This window comes from Oncorhynchus keta, chromosome 5, assembly GCF_023373465.1.
Source record: "Oncorhynchus keta strain PuntledgeMale-10-30-2019 chromosome 5, Oket_V2, whole genome shotgun sequence".
Classification (NCBI taxonomy): domain Eukaryota; kingdom Metazoa; phylum Chordata; class Actinopteri; order Salmoniformes; family Salmonidae; genus Oncorhynchus; species Oncorhynchus keta.
The window spans coordinates 712,774-735,274 of record NC_068425.1 but is presented as its reverse complement, the minus strand read 5'-3'; the positions used below and the strand labels follow the sequence as shown (position 1 = coordinate 735,274).

General features: G+C 43.0%; 2 protein-coding genes across 5 annotated transcripts in view; both read right to left on the bottom strand.

Annotated features, from left to right (window-relative positions):
* Positions 1–2,896, bottom strand: part of kctd13 (potassium channel tetramerization domain containing 13) — a 28,803-nt gene extending 25,907 nt beyond the window's left edge. Inside the window, exon 1 of one of the 2 annotated variants that reach the window (XM_035770561.2) lies at positions 2,671–2,896. The gene's annotated coding sequence lies outside the window, so the exon portion shown is untranslated. Of the gene's footprint in view, positions 1–2,136; positions 2,550–2,670 lie in introns of those variants that run through there. The other variant, XM_035770562.2, reaches the window with a different exon arrangement.
* Positions 2,897–14,941: 12,045 nt separating this feature from the next.
* Positions 14,942–22,501, bottom strand: part of sez6l2 (seizure related 6 homolog (mouse)-like 2) — a 55,013-nt gene continuing 47,453 nt past the window's right edge. For all 3 annotated transcript variants that reach the window (XM_052518327.1, XM_035770560.2, XM_052518328.1), the window contains 6 exons: positions 21,734–21,928; positions 19,993–20,184; positions 19,791–19,829; positions 18,933–19,050; positions 18,621–18,732; positions 14,942–16,261 (listed from right to left, as the gene is read on the bottom strand). In XM_052518327.1, the coding sequence (XP_052374287.1) occupies positions 16,232–16,261; positions 18,621–18,732; positions 18,933–19,050; positions 19,791–19,829; positions 19,993–20,184; positions 21,734–21,928 (686 nt within the window). In that variant the 3' untranslated portion in view covers positions 14,942–16,231. The remainder of the gene's footprint in view (positions 16,262–18,620; positions 18,733–18,932; positions 19,051–19,790; positions 19,830–19,992; positions 20,185–21,733; positions 21,929–22,501) is intronic.

Sequence of the window (22,501 nt, the reverse complement as noted above, 5' to 3'; positions counted from 1 at the left end):
GCCTTTCAGTAGGGATGTAAAATGTTCAGCCTGCTGCACAGACCCAATGGACGCTCTAATCTAGAGCACCAGGTTAAATTGTGTTTAGGAGTCTTTTATCATCTCAAAATGATTAAACTAGTGAGAAGTATATGTGATTAATTATATATGGCAAAATAATTCAACGTACAGAAGTGTATACAAAACATTCGGAACACCTTCGTAGTATTTTGTTGCACTCCAGAACAGCCTCAATCCATCAGGCATGGACTCTACAAGGTGTCGAAAGCAATCCCAGGGATGCTGGCCCATGTTGTGATCATGCTCTCCGTAGCCAATATGAGCAAGACATTTAAACAGGTAAACATTCACAAGGCAGCAGGGCCAGACAGATTACCAGGACGTACACACAGAGCATGCACAGACCAACTGGAAAGTTTCTTCACTGACATTTGCAACCTGTACCTGAAGTTTGAAATAGCTACATGTTTCAAGCAGACCACCATAGTCCCTGTGCCCAGAAAGCGAAAGGTAACCTGCCTAAATGGCTACCGCCCCATAGCACTCACGTCAGTAGCCATGAAGTGCATTGAAAGGCTGGTCATGGCTCACATCAACACCATCAACCCAGAAACCCTAGACCTACTCCAATTCGCATACCGCCCCGACAGATCCACAGATGACTCAATCCACACTGCCCTTTCACACCTGGACAAAAGGAACACCCATGTGCGAATGCTGTTCATTGAACGCTGAGCTGCAGTAAACACCATAGTGTCAACAAAGCTCATCACTGAGCTAAGGACCCTGGGACTTAAACACCTCCCTCTGCACTTCCTGACCGGCCGCCCCCTAGGTGGTAAGAATAGGCAACAATATCTGCCACGTTGATAATCAACACGGGGGCCCCTAAGGGGTACATGCTTAGTCCCCTCCTGTACTCCATGTTCACCCACAACTGCGTGACCAAGCACGACTCCAACACCATCAGGAGACTGAAAAGATTTGGCATGGGTCCCCAGATCTTCAAAAAGTTATACAGCTGCACGAGTGAGAGCATCCTGATCGGTTGCATCACCACCTGGTATGGCAACTGCTCGGCATCCGACCGTAAGGCGCTAGAGTGTAGTGCGTATGGCCCAGTACATCACCGGGGCCAGGCTTCCTGCAATCCAGGACCTATATACTAGGCGGTGTCAGAGGAAGGCCCAAAAAAATGGTCAGACTTTAGTCACCCAATCTTAGACTTTTCTCTGCTACAGCACAGCAAGCGATACCAGAGCGCAAAGTCTAGGTCCAAAAGGCACTTTAAGTTTCTATCCCCAAGCCATAAGTCTGCTTAACAATTAACCAAATGGCCACCCTCCCTTTGTTTTTACAGCACTGCTACTCGCTGTTTATTATCTACGAATAGTCACTTTACCAATAACAACATGTTCAAATTACCTCGACTAACCTGTATCCCCGCACATCGACTTGGTACCAGTGCCCTCTGCATACAGCCTCATTTTTATTACTTTTGTTTATTTCGTAACTATATTATTAAAACACTGTTTTGATGGTTAAGGGCTTGTAAGCATTTCATGGCATTTACAAATACAATTGGATTTGACTCCCAATGCTTCAGAGTGGTGTCAAGTTGGCTGGATGTCCTTTGGGTGGTGGTGGACCATTAATACACACAAGAAACTGTTGAGCGTGAAGAACCCAGCAGCGTTGCAGTTCTTTACACACTCAAACCTATGCACCTGGCACCTACCACACCCTGTTCAAGGGCACTTAAATATTTTGTCTTGTCAATTCACCCTCCAAATGGCACACATACACAATCAAGACTAACTACCAATTGGCTATAACAAAATTGGGGAGAAAACTAGGTTAATTTTTTAAGTAATTAACATTAAACTTTTAATACTGCAATAATTCTGATTTATAGATATCATTATTTAAGGCTACTCCTCTTACACCGTACTATTTAAGCTAGAAATGTCTTTCTAACTTTAAAACGTGTAGACTGGTCTGGAATAGTGTGCTCACATACAACTTTTTGATAGCTTTTATACCTCTAAAAGTTCCCATTGTGACATCACTCCAAACATTCCATTCACTATAAACAAATGTCACTTTTAACACAAATCAATTACTTTGACCACTTACCCAACAAATTACACAAATTGAGAGCATATGAAATCTTCCTCTACTCTGCTATTTAAATCTGAAATCAGAACATAATTACTCTGGCACCGATCAAAAACTGGACCATTGAGGAGTGGCCACACATTATTTCAAAAAGCTGAAGCAAGTCATTTTTTCTTCATGTTAAATTATAATCTACAGTAGTTTCCAGCGGTAGTGTAACTACTTAATCCGGTAAAACTACTGGATGAGTCCAAAAACGTGCTGTGATTTAATTTATTTTGACGATTTCGGGTATTTGCCCTGCCTACTTCTAGGCCAGTTATCATCATGTCCAGGTGAAATTTGAATGGGTAACGTTAGCTAGCTTTTTCCAGACACTGCAAGACATCTTGCTAGACAACAAAGTAGCTCGCTACAATCACACTAGTTAACTTGCTAGTTAGTATTTGGCTTGTTACCTAGGTAGCTACATTTACTAACGTTAGTTTCAAGCCACCGTAACGTCTCTGGTTGGATGCTAAAGGCAAGCCGTTAGCTAGCTAACGTACTCACCAGGCTAGCCGACTTGCTAGCTAACATTAGCGGTTAACTTTTGTGGTGGCTCCAAATCTCCAATGCTATTAAAATGAGAATTTAAAACAACGGAAAAAGAAAACACTTAACAAGGTTGCACGAATTAGGGAAATACTATGGTTAATTAGGACGAGGTCATTTTGACATGTTTAGCTTGCTTGACTAGCTAACGTCATCGACAAGATTAGTTTATTATTCGATGGGGTTTAACGGCGTTTGGCCTCCAATAAATGTTGCATTACCGCCACCTAGTAGACTGGAGTACAACTCCCGTATACTTTGCTTTAAAAAAAATGCATAAGTAAACAAATACCCTACCATCACAAAAAAAAAATATTTAAAAGAATAACACCACCCTACTCCACTATTTAAATATATTTAGTCCTACCTCAGGCCAACAATCTGAAAGGATGGGACACCACCACTTAATACACCCTGTTACCCTTCTTTATCTCACACCCAAATTACCTCTCTGCAGCTGCCACCACAACCTCAATTTTCTGCGACCTATGTTTCATCCCTGGAGAACAGTTGATAACCATTGCTATAAATGCTAAAAATCTAATCATACTGAAGCATATCACTTGTTGACCTATCCCCCTGTACTGGTACAGATCTACTACTCACACCACTCCTCTCAGGATCCCTCCCCCTTGTCCCATCTTCCTCTACTTTTTTCACTGTCTCAGCATATGACAACTTCTGCACTACTCTAACCCGGAAACCTCAACCTGCCTGGGACATTTCTGATCCCCAGCCCCATAGGCACCCCTACAATTAACACATACCACTACTTTTCCCAATGCTACACATTATTTTGTCTCATGCCCTTCTGCACACTTCTCACACCTACACACTGCTGCTACATGCCCATAAGCTTGACACCTGTAACAACGTAATGTATTCACCAGAAAAGCTAATACGGGATAACTTATATATCCTAACATCACTTTGTTGGGCAAAGACTCAACATCAAAAGCTCAGTTGGTAGAGCATGGCGCTTGTAACGCCAGGGTAGTGGGTTCGATCCCCGGGACCACCCATACGTAGAATGTATGCACACATGACTGTAAGTCGCTTTGGATAAAAGCGTCTGCTAAATGGCATATATTATTATATTATTAAAAAGAACAGACAATGACTCCTGTTCCACCACTCACGCCACCCTGTCTGCTTCGCACCAAACGACGAGCATCACAAACACCAGGAATCTTCTCCTTCAGTTGGTCAACTTTTACATTTACTGCTACCCCAGCAATCACTCCTTTCAATGGCACCCTTTTCTTGAAAGCAAAACAATTCAATTTTCTTGCCCCCATTCATTTAACGTGGAGTGCCTTCTCCCTCTGACCAGCAGAAACACAAACAATTATCACAACACCACTTTTGGTTTCTGAATCCACAGCACCCAACTCTGTTTTCACCCACCCTGAAATGACAACTGGATCAGCCAAAAGGCAAGGGTCACTCCAACTGTCACAGACTCATCTTTATTGTGCTATTGACTTGTTAATTGTTTACTCCATGTGTAACTCTGTGTTGTCTGTTCACACTGCTATGCTTTATCTTGGCCAGGTCGCAGTTGCAAATGAGAACTTGTTCTCAACTAGCCTACCTGGTTAAATAAAGGTGAAATAAAAAAATAAAATAAAAATCCTGACCCTCAGTGCAAGCCTCGGCTCAGAGAACTTCACCACACCTACTACCTCTGATACCTCCTGTCTTCAGCTCACCCTGCTTACACTTTCTACCATTCTTCTAAAACAAACCATCTCCCCTTTTCCTGCAATTTTTAACTGCCTCAAGCTCACCCTCTTCCTCCATCTCTTTCTCAGACCTCCTCTGCCTCTCTTTTTCCCCTCCATTCCTCCTACGTATTCCAAGTATATGTCTCCTTATCAGTGGCTGTCAGTGCTGTTTATGGGATGATGCTTTTTTTCATGAGCATCAAATCAAATGTATTTATATAGCCCTTTGTACATCAGCTGATATCTCAAAGTAATATAATAATCACAGGCAGAACAGTTGAAACTGGAGCAGCAGCACAGCCAGGTGGACTGGGGTCAGCAAGGAGTCATCATGCCAGGTAGTCCTGAGGCATGGTCCTAGGGCTCAGGTCCTCCGAGAGAGAGAAAGAGAGAATTAGAGAGAGCATACTTAAATTCACACAGGACACCGGATAGGACAGGAGAAGTACTCCAGATATAACAAACTGACCCTAGTCCCCCGACACAAACTACTGCAGCATAAATACTGGAGGCTGAGACAGGACAGCATGGTCTTATTTCTATTACAGCATATTGGATTACTGTCATTCATATTCCATTCAATGTAACATCGATAGGTTTAGGCTACTATATGATACTCAAATTTTCCCTATACCCATCATGAGGTTGCTACAACCTTGCCTGTGAATGAATGTTTACAACGTAGGTGCATACAGGTCGAGATACATTTTTAAGGTGACAAAGAGTGACACATGGACAGAGAGTGACACATTCAATACCGCCTCATTAGTCCAACAGTTGCAAACAAGAGTTTCTATAGGACAAATTCTGGCATTTTATATCCCCGTTTCGTTTGCTTCTGTTTAAGAAAAGTTTTTCAACAAAATCGGCGGACTGAATACACACCTGATCACGGGTAAACACCACATTGTATCGGTTCTCGACCGGGGTAAAAACAGATTCAGGTTGGACATTCACCTGTAGTTTTCCTTACGTCCACCAACAGCAGTTAGGGACCGTCAACATAGTGACGAATTAACCAATACTCCTAAAACTTACATCTCGCACTATTTTAAATTATTATTTTTTATTATTCAATTGCGCCTTGGTCATGTGACCCACACACCTCAAACAAAGTTCATAATGTACACTCAGTGGGCCTACACACTGCACACCCTTCTGTTTGTCCATTTGCATCTCATGAGATTTTACAATGAAAGTTTCACATTTCAATAGCTCCTTAGTCATATGACTTACAACCCTCAAGCTACGTTCAGAATATCCACTGAGTAACTGTATATGTAGCACACCCTTTTGTTTGTATATTTTCATCTCACACGATTTTACATACATTTTTCAAACTTTCTAATTTCAATAGCTCCTTGGTCATGTGACTTACTGGACTCAAACAAGGTTCAGAATGTCAACTGACTACCCTTATATATTGCACACCCTTTAGTTTGTCCATTTTCATCTCAAACGTTTTTACATGGATTTTTCAAACTTTTTAATTTCCATAACTCCTTGGTTATGTGACCTACAACCCTCAAACTACTTCCAGAATATCCACTGACTACCCTTCTATATTGCACACCCTTTAGTTTGTCCATTTTCATCTCAAATGATTTTACATGAATTTTGTAAACTTTTGAATTTCAATAGCTCCTTGGTCATGTGACCTACTGATCTCAAACAAGGTTTAGAATGTACACTCAGTGGCACCTTTTGCAATGTGTAGGCCCCCTGAATGTACATTCTGAACCTTGTTTGAGGTCAGTAGGTCACATGATCAAGGAACTATTGATATGTAACATTTTGAAAAATGTATGCAAAATCACCTGAGATGAAAAGGGACAAACAAAAGGGTGTGCAATATAGAAGGGTAGTCAGTGGACATTCTGAACCTTGGTTGAGGTCAGTAGGTCACATAACTAAGGAGCTATTGAAATTCAAATGTTTACACTCCCCAACTAATTCAACTAGGAATATGGAATGCTGCTCACATTTCCCCATGTTTATTAGCTTTGGGAAGCGAATTAATGTCCAAAATGTGAAAATAAGACATGCAATTTTTACAACATCCTGACACTTATTTGGACTTTGTGGCTTAAGTGGTTTGAAAGCTATTGAGGTTTGAAAGCGCAAATATCTGGTGAATATCCAACCTGAAACTATCATTACCTTGGTTCCTTCTCGCCTCTATACACTCTCCTCCTCTCACCTTTTCCATTCCTTTGTAGACTTGAATGCACAACACATCAGCTGTACGTGACCAGGCGGGAAAAAAAACTTTCCAAGCCAAACCATGTCATAACTGCAACACACAGCCTACATCGTTGTCCCCATATTAGCTAAAGTAACGTCCTAGTCAACATAGCTAACATAACTAATGCGTTAGTAAACATGCTACAATCATGCAGTAAAGTAAGTGTTAAGTCAGTAAGCAGTTACACTGGTGGGCCCCAGTGGCAATAAATTAATAAAACCAAACGCTTACCTTGACATGGAAGAGTTCCAGTGTTGTAGAAAGAAAGAGAAGCGCTAATAAGGTACACAATAGTACATTTTGGTAGACAGAATGTGCTCTTTGGTAAAAGGGGTGAATCGGTCATCAAAAAGAAAGGAGGATCAAGGCACTCTTCATATAATTAATTAAAATGTCTTTATTTGTATAGCATGTTCAATAGAAACAAAGTTTTAAAAATCCGACACTGGCTTTCGTCAGGGAGAAGGCCATGCAGCCGAAACGCGCCAGATTTTTTCAACTGTGTTGGATAGTCATAGCCAGCTAGCTAACATAGCACCCGTCTGTTTGAGCAGGGTATCTGAGTAGGGTAAACTAGCCAGCGGCATTTGCTAGCTAAGTAAGTGAAACTGAAAGTGGAAAAAAATTATGAAGTCTCTCTCTCTTGCTCCTCCATTTTTGAAGAAATTAATTTGTTCAAAACTGTTCAACTATTGTCTTTATGTCTCTGAGTCACTTACTCACCACATTTTATGCACTGCAGAGCTAGCTAGCTGTAGCTTTTGCTTTCAGTAGTAGATTCATTCTCTGATCCTTTGATTGGGTGGACAACTTGTCAGTTCATGCTCCAAGAGCTCTGATATGTTGGAGGACGTCCTCCGGAAGTTGTCATAATTACTGTGTAAGTCTATGGAAGGGGGTGAGAACCAAGAACCTCCTAGGTTTTGTATTGAAGTCAATGTACCCAAAGGAGGATGGAAGCTAGCTGTCCTCCAGCTACACAACCTACTGTTGAGGGTACTGTAGACCATCAAATCAAATTTTATTTGTAACATACACATGGTTAGCAGATGTTTATGCGAGTGTAGCGAAATGCTTGTGCTTCTAGTTCCGACAATGCAGTAATAACCAGCAAGTAATCTAACCTAACAATTCACAACAACTACCTTATACACACAAGTGTAAAGGGATGAAGAATATGTACATTTTTATTTATTTATCCGTTATTTTACCAGGTAAGTTGACTGAGAACACGTTCTCATTTGCAGCAACGACCTGGGGAATAGTTACAGGTGAGAGGAGTGGGATGAATGAGCCAATTGTAAACTGGGGATTATTCGGTGACCGTGATGGTTTGAGGGCCAGATTGGGAATTTAGCCAGGACACAGGGGTTAAACAGCCCTACTCTTATGATAAGGGCCATGGGATCTTTAATGACATACATCTTGTTCTTGCCTTCTCAAGGGACGCCATTTAACCGGCTGTCACAATCTCTGTACAATCAGCAAGAACCCCTCGGGATGTAGTGCTCAAAAGTGCATCCCACTTATAAAGCAGCTGCTTCGTCTTGATGTTCTTCTTTATCAAAAGCTACCACAACGCTTTTACATTTCAAACAAGCGCACTCTTGCAGCCACCATCCCGACAAGATTAGCTCCAGACAGCAACAATAAGACTTCCGGTTTTACGATTTTGTCTCAAAAATAAAGGTCTGCGCTAAAACGCTATGTGTATACTAAATCATTATTTTCTTGCAGCTTTGCATAGTCATAGTGCATAATTTTACAAATATGTTCCAAAATTATACAATGACATTAAAAGCATTACAATTTCTCAATGTACTTCACCTCATAATGTAGTAGTAGTTAATAGTCAGTATTAGTAATGTTATGTATGTGACTGGTGCTATGCTTATAAGTGTTTCTTGGTCCTTACAGATCCTATCAGAGTTTTAATTTGTTTTCAGTTTGCTGTATAGATAGATGATTATACCAAATATTTTTCTATTACTAACAATGTTCTATCTGTGATTATACTGTATGGCCTAGCGGCTTACAGCCTCATGTGTATTATACTAGTTGCACCCTCTAGTAGCTAAAAGCCTCATGTGTCTTATTGTAGTTCTGTGAAACCATAATGCTATGTGCTGTGCCTAGCAGTTGTCATACTATCTATTGGGTAATTCAGAGTTTGTGACTATTTACCCATGCAACAGAACACAGCCGCCAATGCAATTCTCTGTATATGGAATACATATTGGACTGTAGAGGAAACAGTTTCAAATCAAATCAAATCAAATTTTATTTGTCACATACACATGGTTAGCAGATGTTAATGCGAGTGTAGCGAAATGCTTGTGCTTCTAGTTCCGACAATGCAGTAATAACCAACAAGTAATCTAACTAACAATTCCAAAACTACTGTCTTATACACAGTGTAAGGGGATAAATAATATGTACATAAGGATATATGAATGAGTGATGGTACAGAGCAGCATAGGCAAGATACAGTAGATGGTTTCGAGTACAGTATATACATATGAGATGAGTATGTAAAAAAGTGGCATAGTTAAAGTGGCTAGTGATACATGTATTACATAAGGATGCAGTCGATGATATAGAGTACAGTATATGAGATGAATAATGTAGGGTAAGTAACATTATATAAGGTAGCATTGTTTAAAGTGGCCAGTGATATATTTACATAATTTCCATCAATTCCCATTATTAAAGTGGCTTGAGTTGAGTGTCAGTGTCAGTGTCAGTGTGTTGGCAGCAGCCACTCAATGTTAGTGGTGGCTGTTTAACAGTCTGATGGCCTTGAGATAGAAGCTGTTTTTCAGTCTCTCGGTCCCAGCTTTGATGCACCTGTACTGACCTCGCCTTCTGGATGATAGCGGGATGAACAGGCAGTGGCTCGGGTGGTTGATGTCCTTGATGATCTTTATGGCCTTCCTGTAACATCGGGTGGTGTAGGTGTCCTGGAGGGCAGGTAGTTTGCCCCCGGTGATGCGTTGTGCAGACATCACTACCCTCTGGAGAGCCTTACGGTTGTGGGCGGAGCAGTTGCCGTACCAGGCGGTGATACAGCCCGCCAGGATGCTCTCGATTGTGCATCTGTAGAAGTTTGTGAGTGCTTTTGGTGACAAGCCGAATTTCTTCAGCCTCCTGAGGTTGAAGAGGCGCTGCTGCGCCTTCTTCACGATGCTGTCTGTGTGAGTGGACCAATTCAGTTTGTTTATTACCCGTCTCAGCTAAAGTGAGTTGGAAAAAGTATCTACTAACCAAATATGTTTAGTTTTGGAGGGGGACTGTGTCGTACGGACAGTTGCTGGCTTTTTACTCTACCCCTTCCATAGTCCCCAATGCAATACACTGTATTGGACTGTCTACTACCCGTCTCAGCTAAAGTGGGGTGGAAGTTTTGTCTTATTGGTTACACCTGTTTCTTGTTTAGGTTTTGGTTAGGGCTATTTAAGCCTGATATACCAGCCTGCTTTTGTGCAGGCTTGTTCCTCTGTTCAATTTTGTGGTTGTGCTATTTGCTTGTTTTCGCTGGACTGTTTGGGTCCTGATTTTGGGCCGGTGTTGCGCCTGGTGTTTTGACGTGACCATTTACATTACATTTAAGTCATTTAGCAGACGCTCTTATCCAGAGCGACTTACAAATTGGTGCATTCACCTTATGACATCCAGTGGAACAGCCACTTTACAATAGTGCATCTAAATATTTTAAGGGGGGGGGGGGTGAAAAGGATTACTTTATCCTATCCTAGGTATTCCTTAAAGAGGTGGGGTTTCAGGTGTCTCCGGAAGGTGGTGATTGACTCCGCTGTCCTGGCGTCGTGGGGGAGTTTGTTCCACCATTGGGGGGCCAGAGCAGCGAACAGTTTTGACTGGGCTGAGCGGGAACTGTACTTCCTCAGTGGTAGGGAGGTGAGCAGGCCAGAGGTGGATGAACGCAGTGCCCTTGTTTGGGTGTAGGGCCTGATCAGAGCCTGGAGGTACTGAGGTGCCGTTCCCCTCACAGCTCCGTAGGCAAGCACCATGGTCTTGTAGCGGATGCGAGCTTCAACTGGAAGCCAGTGGAGAGAGCGGAGGAGCGGGGTGACGTGAGAGAACTTGGGAAGGTGGAACACCAGACGGGCTGCGGCGTTCTGGATGAGTTGTAGGGGTTTAATGGCACAGGCAGGGAGCCCAGCCAACAGCGAGTTGCAGTAATCCAGACGGGAGATGACAAGTGCCTGGATTAGGACCTGCGCCGCTTCCTGTGTGAGGCAGGGTCGTACTCTGCGGATGTTGTAGAGCATGAACCTACAGGAACGGGCCACCGCCTTGATGTTAGTTGAGAACGACAGGGTGTTGTCCAGGATCACGCCAAGGTTCTTAGCGCTCTGGGAGGAGGACACAATGGAGTTGTCAACCGTGATGGCGAGATCATGGAACGGGCAGTCCTTCCCGGGAGGAAGAGCAGCTCCGTCTTGCCGAGGTTCAGCTTGAGGTGGTGATCCGTCATCCACACTGATATGTCTGCCAGACATGCAGAGATGCGATTCGCCACCTGGTCATCAGAAGGGGGAAAGGAGAAGATTAATTGTGTGTCGTCTGCATAGCAATGATAGGAGAGACCATGTGAGGTTATGACAGAGCCAAGTGACTTGGTGTATAGCGAGAATAGGAGAGGGCCTAGAACAGAGCCCTGGGGGACACCAGTGGTGAGAGCGCGTGGTGAGGAGACAGATTCTCGCCATGCCACCTGGTAGGAGCGACCTGTCAGGTAGGACGCAATCCAAGCGTGGTCCGCGCCGGAGATGCCCAACTCGGAGAGGGTGGAGAGGAGGATCTGATGGTTCACAGTATCGAAGGCAGCCGATAGGTCTAGAAGGATGAGAGCAGAGGAGAAGAGTTAGCTTTAGCAGTGCGGAGCGCCTCCGTGATACAGAGAAGAGCAGTCTCAGTTGAATGACTAGTCTTGAAACCTGACTGATTTGGATCAAGAAGGTCATTCTGAGAGAGATAGCGGGAGAGCTGGCCAAGGACGGCACGTTCAAGAGTTTTGGAGAGAAAAGAAAGAAGGGATACTGGTCTGTAGTTGTTGACATCGGAGGGATCGAGTGTAGGTTTTTTCAGAAGGGTGCAACTCTCGCTCTCTTGAAGACGGAAGGGACGTAGCCAGCGGTCAGGGATGAGTTGATGAGCGAGGTGAGGTAAGGGAGAAGGTCTCCGGAAATGGTCTGGAGAAGAGAGGAGGGAATAGGGTCAAGCGGGCAGGTTGTTGGGCGGCCGGCCGTCACAAGACGCGAGATTTCATCTGGAGAGAGAGGGGAGAAAGAGGTCAGAGCACAGGGTAGGGCAGTGTGAGCAGAACCAGCGGTGTCGTTTGACTTAGCAAACGAGGATCGGATGTCGTCGACCTTCTTTTCAAAATGGTTGACGAAGTCATCTGCAGAGAGGGAGGAGGGGGGGGAGGATTCAGGAGGGAGGAGAAGGTGGCAAAGAGCTTCCTAGGGTTAGAGGCAGATGCTTGGAATTTAGAGTGGTAGAAAGTGGCTTTAGCAGCAGAGACAGAGGAGGAAAATGTAGAGAGGAGGGAGTGAAAGGATGCCAGGTCCGCAGGGAGGCGAGTTTTCCTCCATTTCCGCTCGGCTGCCCGGAGCCCTGTTCTGTGAGCTCGCAATGAGTCGTCGAGCCACGGAGCGGGAGGGGAGGACCGAGCCGGCCTGGAGGATAGGGGACATAGAGAGTCAAAGGATGCAGAAAGGGAGGAGAGGAGGGTTGAGGAGGCAGAATCAGGAGATAGGTTGGAGAAGGTTTGAGCAGAGGGAAGAGATGATAGGATGGAAGAGGAGAGAGTAGCGGGGGAGAGAGAGCGAAGGTTGGGACGGCGCGATACCATCCGAGTAGGGGCAGTGTGGGAAGTGTTGGATGAGAGCGAGAGGGAAAAGGATACAAGGTAGTGGTCGGAGACTTGGAGGGGAGTTGCAATGAGGTTAGTGGAAGAACAGCATCTAGTAAAGATGAGGTCGAGCGTATTTCCTGCCTTGTGAGTAGGGAGGGAAGGTGAGAGGGTGAGGTCAAAAGAGGAGAGGAGGGCGTGGTAGACGTGGGGAGGTTAAAGTCGCCCAGAACTGTGAGAGGTGAGCCGTCCTCAGGAAAGGAGCTTATCAAGGCATCAAGCTCATTGATGAACTCTCCGAGGGGACCTGGAGGGCGATAAATGATAAGGATGTTAAGCTTGAAAGGGCTGGTAACTGTGACAGCATGAAATTCAAAGGAGGCGATAGACAGATGGGTAAGGGGAGAAAGAGAGAATGACCACTTGGGAGAGATGAGGATCCCGGTGCCACCACCCCGCTGACCAGAAGCTCTCGGGGTGTGCGAGAACACGTGGGCGGACGAAGAGAGAGCAGTAGGAGTAGCAGTGTTATCTGTGGTGATCCATGTTTCCGTCAGTGCCAAGAAGTCGAGGGACTGGAGGGAGGCATAGGCTGAGATGAACTCTGCCTTGTTGGCCGCAGATCGGCAGTTCCAGAGGCTACCGGAGACCTGGAACTCCACGTGGGTCGTGCGCGCTGGGACCACCAGATTAGGGTGGCCCGGCCACGCGGTGTGGAGCGTTTGTATGGTCTGTGCAGAGAGGAGAGAACAGGGATAGACAGACACATAGTTGACAGGCTACAGAAGAGGCTACGCTAATGCAAGGAGATTGGAATGACAAGTGGACTACACGTCTCGAATGTTCAGAAAGTTAAGCTTACGTAGCAAGAATCTTATTGACTAAAATGATTAAAATGATACAGTACTGCTGAAGTAGGCTAGCTGGCAGTGGCTGCGTTGTTGACTTTGTAGGCTAGCTGGCAGTGGCTGCGTTGTTGACACTACACTAATCAAGTTGTTCCGTTGAGCGTAATAGTTTCTACAGTGCTGCTATTCGGGGGCTAGCTGGCTAGCTAGCAGTGTTGATTACGTTACGTTGCGTTAAAAGAACGACAATAGCTGGCTAGCTAACCTAGAAAATCGCTCTAGACTACACAATTATCTTTGATACACAGACGGCTATGTAGCTAGCTATGTAGCTAGCTACGATCAAACAAATCAAACCGTTGTGCTGTAATGAAATGAAATGAAAATGTGATACTACCTGTGGAGCGAAGCGGAATGCGACCGGGTTGTTGAGTGACCGTTTTCTCTGCCGGAATAAACACGATTGTCCTTTACCCTCTGCTCTCTGCGCCTGACTCCGCACCCAATACTCCTAGAACTGCGTAACAGTACTAGTCAAAAGTTTGGACTCACCTACTCATTCAAGGGTTTTTCTTTGTTTACTATTTTCTACATTGTAGAATAATAGTGAAGACATCAAAACTATGAAATAACGCATATGGAATCACGTAGTAACCAAAAAAGTGTTAAACAAATAATAAGATATTTGAGATTCCTCAAAGTAGCCACCCTTTTCCTTGATGACAGCTTCAATATGAGCCTCATATATTTTCTGTTTGTACTATTTTTTTAAAATGTCATCTTGTCACTAGCAATAGAATGTATAAATGTGTCACAGTCCCCTTTAAGACTAAATCTATTTTGCAATGACTGTACTTGAACTCGACATGATTCTGATTCCACATCCTTTTGACTATCTGGAAATAGGTCAACACAATGAAAGTGATACCAATATGCACAGATATCACATGCTAGCATTGCTCATTTACTGTTATTTGGTGATTTACAGAAACAAAACAGTGTTTGGGTTTATTTTGCTGTGTGACCCATTCCTCACCATATTTATGTTTCACTGCATTTCTCCTTCCCACTCTGTGTTGGTTTGGTGTTTTTGTATCAATTAGTGTACTGTCTTTGACTGGGTTTCACTGACTTAAGTTTGTGCTGTCACCCTTATCTCCTATGTCATTAAATATGGGTGACAGGCTTAAAGGGTTGGTCAACACAACCTGTTCCTCAATCTATTTAACAGATTAACAGCAGTAAATTGGTGTGATTGTTCCTCCACAGAGCAGTTCCTCCATAGAGTATATCAGATCAAACTTTAAACAATGTACACATCTGATATTTTGTCTTGGGCATTCAGTCTTCTGTACATGCACAATATAATTTAAAAGCTATTACAAATGTTTAAAGAATATAACAGATGCTTTTATCCAGAGGGATTTACATGACATTAAAGTGCATTACATTTCATACTGGTCCCCCGTGGGAATCAAACCCACAACATTGGTGTTGCAAAGACCATGCTCTACCAACTGAGCCACACAAGACCTTTCACCATTCAGAGACTTTTATTTAATATTACATTTCAGCAAATAAATAATGCCTTCATGACAAATTATGATGCAAATAATACCTTTACAATGCAAAAGAGTCTCCTGGACCCCTATATTGGCACAGTGAATTAAATTAGATTTACTGTTCAGACAATAAACTGGTAAGAAATTCAAAAAGCATGTCAGTTAAATACTGCATCACAGCAAGCAGCCAAGTTAGCTTATTTTCTTCAACATAGTGCATATACAACATCTTCAAATTTGCACTGATAACAATAATAATCGTTGATAATCATAACATGATTGAGCAGAAGCGGTAAAATATACAATCATTGCGTGCTATAAGCGTGACGACATTCAGATCTTCACCTTTTTCTCAGTCAAGTGGAAATACACTTCAGAAATGGCAAAGAACAATATGAAATGCTGGCTTTGTAATTTTACATTTTACTATGGCAACGAGAGTTGAAACATGAAGTTACATTACATTATGCAATGTTATATTTTGGCACTGAATTTTCTGTATATATGAGCCTCAATATTCCACCAAATATTTACATTCAATGTGTGTATGCATCTCTCTCGCTCTCTCTCTTTCTCTCTCTGTGTGTCTGTGTGTGTATACTGTGTGCAACTGAGCATGAGTGTGTCTGCATTCCTGTCTCTCCCTTTACTTTTTTGTTTCTCTCTATGTGATTTTATCTCATAAATATATCTCAGCTCTCCCTTTTTCTGTCTCTTAACCTCTGTAAGGCACCAATCCTAATTTTAGACAAAAAGTTGGACTGTGGAAAACAGCACACCACTGGGAGACAGTCCTCGCTGCACACAATGAACAGATGAAGACAAGGGCCTAGATTCAATCTGGGCCGTGGAAAATCCACGTTAAAGTGCAACATTTAAAGGTAATTTCCAATTGAACTGACATATGCAGAGTTTACCGTGAATGTCGTCTCCACTAGTGCTGGAACATTGCCTTTAGCATTGTTTTGCATAGTGGACAAAACACGATTGGATTGAATCTGGCCCAAGGAAGTGCAAACCTACAATCACTGACAGAAAGAGCGACTGGGAAATTAGAGACACAAAAAAAAGAAAAATGAGGTGTAAAGACACAAACTCAAAGATAAAGAGAGAGAACAAAAGTGAGAGGCAAGGAAGAGGAAATAGCAGAATGGGAGATGAGGGAAGTGAAAGAAGTCGTCTGAAAGACAAAGAAAATGGTTCCTCTTCCTCCAGATCTCTATCTATCTGTGGGTTTTCATTCTTCTCAAGACTTTTCTTCTTCAAATGGACACCTCATACTCCCGTGTGTCCTAGGAACCAGGTAGCAATGCAACAGACCGAAATAACAATTCATTTAAAGAAGAAAATTCTACAGCAGTTTAGGACATGCAATCTCCAGGATTCATAACGGACTAGAGTATACACTTATCGTTAATTTACAGTCAATAGCATGGCAATTTCCAGCCAAATAAAAAGCTAAGTCACAGATAACATTTTCCTAAATACTAGTCAAAAGGTGAAAGGTTGAAAAAATACGTGGCAGTTTATTAAAGTTGATACAATATAGACAGATAACTCCACAACAAAGTGAAATTCTGCTATACTAACAACCTAGGGTTTGATTCCCAGTTGGTTACACAGACAGGGCTAATCGTGTCCTGGCTAGGGGTTCAGGTTAGCTAGTTCCTACCCAGCTATAGCTAAGGCCTCGATTCAATCGGATCGGGCGTTAACCCGCGTTGGCAGTGTTGGAGGTTTAACAGCGGTATGAAAGGACAAATCGGTGAGCACCTGCTCTTGTGCCACTAACCAATCCCTTTCTTAGTATCCCTACTACCTCATTAGAAGTTCAAAATGTCGATAGAAACTGTAGCTTCTACACATAATAGAAATAATGACAGGCTAATGCATGTTTTCATGTTCATTTGGAGGGGGGGGATTTCTATCAGTTTAATCGAGGTGTAGACAATAGAACATCACACATTAGAGTGTTTGAACATGTAATGCGGCTGCTTGACTTGTTTGGTATAAAGTCGGGTGAGGTTTCGTTGCATGCAATTGCAGAGTCCGTGATAGGGTAACGCAAGGAACCACTTGTGTATTTGACAGCTCCAACGCAGTTCCACCTCAGACACTGCCAAAGCAACCACTATGCGGATCTGATAGAATCTAGCCCCAAAGTGAGAGGGCTTGGGCAATACTCACCCATTATGTACCCCACGCGCTCGGTAGCCAATGTGAGCAAGACCTTTAAACAGGTCAACATTCAATAACATGATTCAGCAATCGCACTCCACACTGCAACATGCAATCTCAATCGCACTCCACACTGCCCTTTCCCACCTGGACAAAAGGAACACCTATGTGAGAATGCTATTCATTGACGACAGCTCAGCGTTCAACACCATAATGCCCAAGAAGCTCATCACTAAGCTAAGGACCCTGGCACTAAACACCTCCCTCTGCAACTGGATCCTGGACTTCCTGACGGGCCGCTCTCATGTAGTAAGGGTAGGCAACAACACATCTGCCACACTGATCCTCAACACTGGGGCCCCTAGGGGGTGTGTACTTTGTCCCCTCCTTTGCTCCCTGTTCAACCACGACTGCGTGGCCAAACACAACTCCAACACCATCATTAAGTTTGCTGACGACCCAACAGTGGTAGGCCTGATCACCGACAACAATGAGAAAGCCTATAGGGAAGAGGTCAGAGAACTGGCAGTGTGGTGCCAGGACAACAACCTCTCCCTCAACGTGAGCCAGACAAAGGAACTGATTGTGGACTACAGGAAAAGGCAGGCCGAACAGGCTACCATTAACTTCAATGGGGCTGTAGTGAAGCGGTCGAGAGTTTCAAGTTCCTTGGTGTCCACATCACCAACGATTTATCATGGTCCAACCACACCAAGACAGTTGTGAAGAGGGCACGACAATGCTTTTTCGCCCCCAGGAGACTGAGAAGATTTGGCATGGGTCCCCCGATCCTCAAATATTTCTACAGCTGCACCATCGAGAGCATCCTGACCGGTTGCATCACCGCCTGGTATGGCAACTGCTCGGCATCTGACCGTAAGAGGGTAGTGCATACGGCCCAGTACATCACTGGGGCCAAGCTTCATGCAATCCAGGACCTATATAATAGGCGGTGTCAGAGGAAAGCCCATAAAATTGTCAGAGACTTCAGTCACCCATGTCATAGACTGTTTTCTCTGTTACCGCATAGCAAGCGGTACCGGAGTCTAGAACCAAAAGGCTCCTTAACAGCTTCTACCACCAAGCCATAAGACTGCTAAATAATTATTCAAAGGGACACCGGACTATTACATTGACCCCCTCTCCATTTGTTTTGTACACTGCTGCTACTCGCTGTTTATTATCTATGTCACTTTACCCCTACCTACATGTACAAATGACCTCAACTAACCTGTACCCCCGCACACTGACTCAGTACCAATACCCCCTGTAATATAGCTTCGTAATTGTTATAGTGTTACTATTTATCCTTTTTTACTTTAGTTTATTTGGTAAATATTTTCTTAACTATTCTTGAACTGCACTGTTGGTTAAGGGCTTGTAAGTTTCACAGTAAGGTCTACACTTGTTGTATTCTACACATGTGACAAATAAAGTTGGATTTGATTAGGCAAAAATAGGGTAAATACTCACCCCTGCCTCATATAGAGGGTTGTTGAAGTCAGACTCCACAGTAATTGGGCTGTATGAGTGGGTGTGAGAGAGAGACTTCCAGAAAAGTGGCTTCCACTGCAGTCTACATACACTGAGGGAGAGGGAAAAGGGAAATAAAGGTTAGAGGGAGAGAATACAGAATACAGTCAACTTCTGATATCTGATCTATGCAATGGCTCAGTACTGTTGTGTGTGTGTGTGTGTGTGTGTGTTAGGTCAGACCATGCCAATATCTGGTGAAAGTAAGAAGAATGCATTTGAATTGTGACTACTGAACTGCACAGCACTTACTTTGTGTAATACATGTAGATTCCACCAATCAGAAGGATGACCAGGATGATTGGCAGGATGATTGCCAAGGCAATGTTCTCACTTAGCATCTGGTGGGAGGGCTCAAATGACTGGGATACTAGGGAAATCATCCAAAATAATAAATGAAAGAAGAAGTTAAAGAAAGGCGATTAAAGGGGAATTTCACCACTTCCAACCTCATTTTCATTATTTCCATTACCATCCCACTGAGCACACCAAGTAATTTCAACGTGAGCAATTAGGTCATATTTGGTTGAGACATTGATCACTCAAGAAGACAGCCAAAAGTTTGTTGAATTCCCAATGTGTTATCAATACGATTGAGACGGAATCTGCAGCATTTACCATGAACACGGGAACATTGACCTTACAATCCGCATGTTTCACAACCCGTGATCAGATTGAATCCAGCCCTATTCTTTAACTTAGATTTTTGGTTGAGATGGAGACGTGAATCCAACATAACAATTATTAACTTGTTGATAAACTGGATTTAAAAATAAATCTGATAGTGGAAATAAAGTTGAAGATCTGACATCGTTTCTAAAGTACAAATTCATCACACAAATTTGTCTATGTTGAAAATTGTTTACCATGACGTTTCTATGTTCTGTAGTTAGAAAGAAGAAGAAAGGTTCTGATATCATCAAATTGCAATAAAAGTAAAACTTTTTGATTTTCAAAACCTACTACGAGTTTCTAGCCAGGGGAGGCATTTTCGTCCTCCCTGTGTCACCATGAATCTCATAGTCTTTGTAAGTAACTGGAGAATGAATATGAGGTTGAAAAGTGCCAGAAATTCCCCTAAAGGAGACGTAGAAGAAGACGAAAAATCACCTTCTAATTTATGATCGTCCAACAGCTCCTCGTATGCCACTGATAGATGGAGAGATGCAGATAATTATTATAAGATCATCATTCTTCATTCCTTCTTTACAAAATGGTCAAGTGTTTCAATTCTCATGCAGATTTTCTTGAAACCCCTCTAACCCCTCTAACCCCTCATCCTCATTTCCAGCAGTCCAATGTAGATTGTCACCTTTGCAGAAGGGTGGTGGACTGTTCCATTGAGATGGATGGCCCGGGACACAGTTGATAATAACCTCCCCAATGAGTTCATAGCCCTCATAGCAGAAAAAACGTAGCGTCTCTCCTGCCTGGTAGCTATGCTTGTACAATGTCTGGTAACCATTGTCTGGCACACCTGGGTTTGGGCATGGGTCGTACTTCACTGTTTAGGGAAAATAAAGATAGAGAGAGAGAGAGAGAGAGAGAGAGAGAGAGAGAGAGAGAGAGAGATTTGTTGTGTTACAATCAGAATTTAAGATCGATTAAATTGAGATGATTTGTTACTGGCCTACACATAATACCCGATAATACCCGATAATGTGAAAGTGGAATTATGAAAGTGGAATTAAAGCTAAAATGTCTTGGGTCAATAACTATTCAACCCCATTGTTATGACAAGCCTAAATAAGTTCAGGAGTAAAAATGTGCTTAACAAGTCACATAAATTGAATGGACTCAATCTGTGCGCAATAAAAGTTAACATTCTTTTTTAATGACTACCTTGTCTCTGTACCCCACACATACAATTATCCGTAAGGTCCATCAGTCGAGCAGTGAATTTCAAACACAGTTTCAACCACAAAGATATATTGGTAGATGGGTAAAAATGAAAATAAACCGACATTGAATATTCTTTTGAGCAAGGTGAAGTTATAAATTACACTTTGGATGGTGTATCAATACACCCAGTCATTACAAAGATACAGGCAGGAGAGGAGGGAAACCACTCAGGGATTTCACAATGAGGCCAAAGGTGTTATAGAGTTTTATGACTGTGATAGGAAACGACTGAGGATGGATTAACAACATTGTAGTTACTCCACAATATTAACCTAATTGGCAGAGTGAAAAAATGAAGCCTATACAGAATACAAATATTCTAAAACCCGCATCCTGTTTGCAACAAGGCACTAAAGTAATACTGCAAAATATGTGGCAAAATCTTTTGGGGCAAATCCAATACAACACATTACCGGGTGCCACTCTCCATATTTTCAAGCATAGTGGTGGCAGCATCATGTTATGGGTATGCTTGTAATTGTTAAGGACTGGGGAGTTTTTCAGGATAAAAAATAAATGTGATTGAGCTAAGCACAGGCAAACGCCTAGAGGAAAGGTTCAGTCTGCTTTCCACCAGATGGAGATGAATTCATCTTTCAGCAGGACAATAACATAGTTGCTCACCAAGACAGGGAATGTACCTGAGTGGCCGAGTCACAGTTTTGACTTAAATCTGCTTGAAAACCTATGACAAAGACCTGAAAATAGTTGTCTAGTATTGATGAACAACCAATCTGACTGAGCTTGAAGAATTCTGAAAATAATAATGGGCAAATGTTGCACAATCCAGGTGTGGAAAGCTCTTAGAGACTTGTCTAGAAAGCTGTAATTGCTGTCAAAGCTGATGCAACATGTATGGACTCTGGGGGTTGAATACTTATCTAATCCAGATTCAGTGTTTTATTTTTCATACTTTTTAATTATTATATATATCTTTTTTTTTTTTACAAATGTTAGAATTTTTCTTCCATTTTGACATTACAGTATTATGTGTTGATCGCTGGCAAAAAAAGAGACAATTAAATCCATTTTAATCCCACTTTGTAACACAACAAAATGTGGGAAAAATCCAGGGGTGTGAGTCCAATAGAATTGCAGTGTTTGACATCAATCTCAACACACACAGACAAACACCCAGGGGAGTGACTCACAGACACATTTGGGGCTGCGATCACTCCACTTGGGGGTGCCTGTATCCCGTCCGTGGCAGGAGATCTGGCCAGGGCCCTCCAGCTGGTAACCCTGGTTACAGGAGAAGCGTACAACTGTTCCAACAGCGAATCCAGACTCTGGGCGTACCGAACGCGCTCCGTTCACCACCTCCCCCGGATCAGGACATTGCTGGACTGCGGACGATAACACAAGACATGACGTAAAATTTTGTATACATTTTTTTTTTAAATCTACCCTAGCACTACAGAAGAAACAGAGCTAAATGAGTGAACAACAGCACACCTATTTTCTGATATGTAGATGATTGATTTGTAAGCCTTGAAACAATTGAGACATGGATTGTGTATGGTGCCATTCATTGGGTGAATTGGCAAGACAAAAGATTTAAGTGCCATTGAATGGGTTATCTACTAGACGCACCGGTTTGAGCGTGTCAAGAACTGCAACGCTGCTGGTAAGAATTATCCACCGCCCAAAGGACATCCAGCCAACTTGACACAACTGTGGGAAGCACAGGAGGTTGGTGGCACCTTAATTGGGGAGGGTGGACTTGTGGTATTGGCTGAAGTGGAATGAGTGGAATGGTATCAAATACATCAAACACATGGTTTTCATGTGTTTGACTCTATTCCATTTGCTCCGTTCCAGCCATTATTATGAGCTGTCCTCCCCTCAGCAGCCTCCTGTGGTGGGAAGCATTGGGGTGAACATGGGCCAGCATCCCTGTGGAACGCTTTCAACACCTT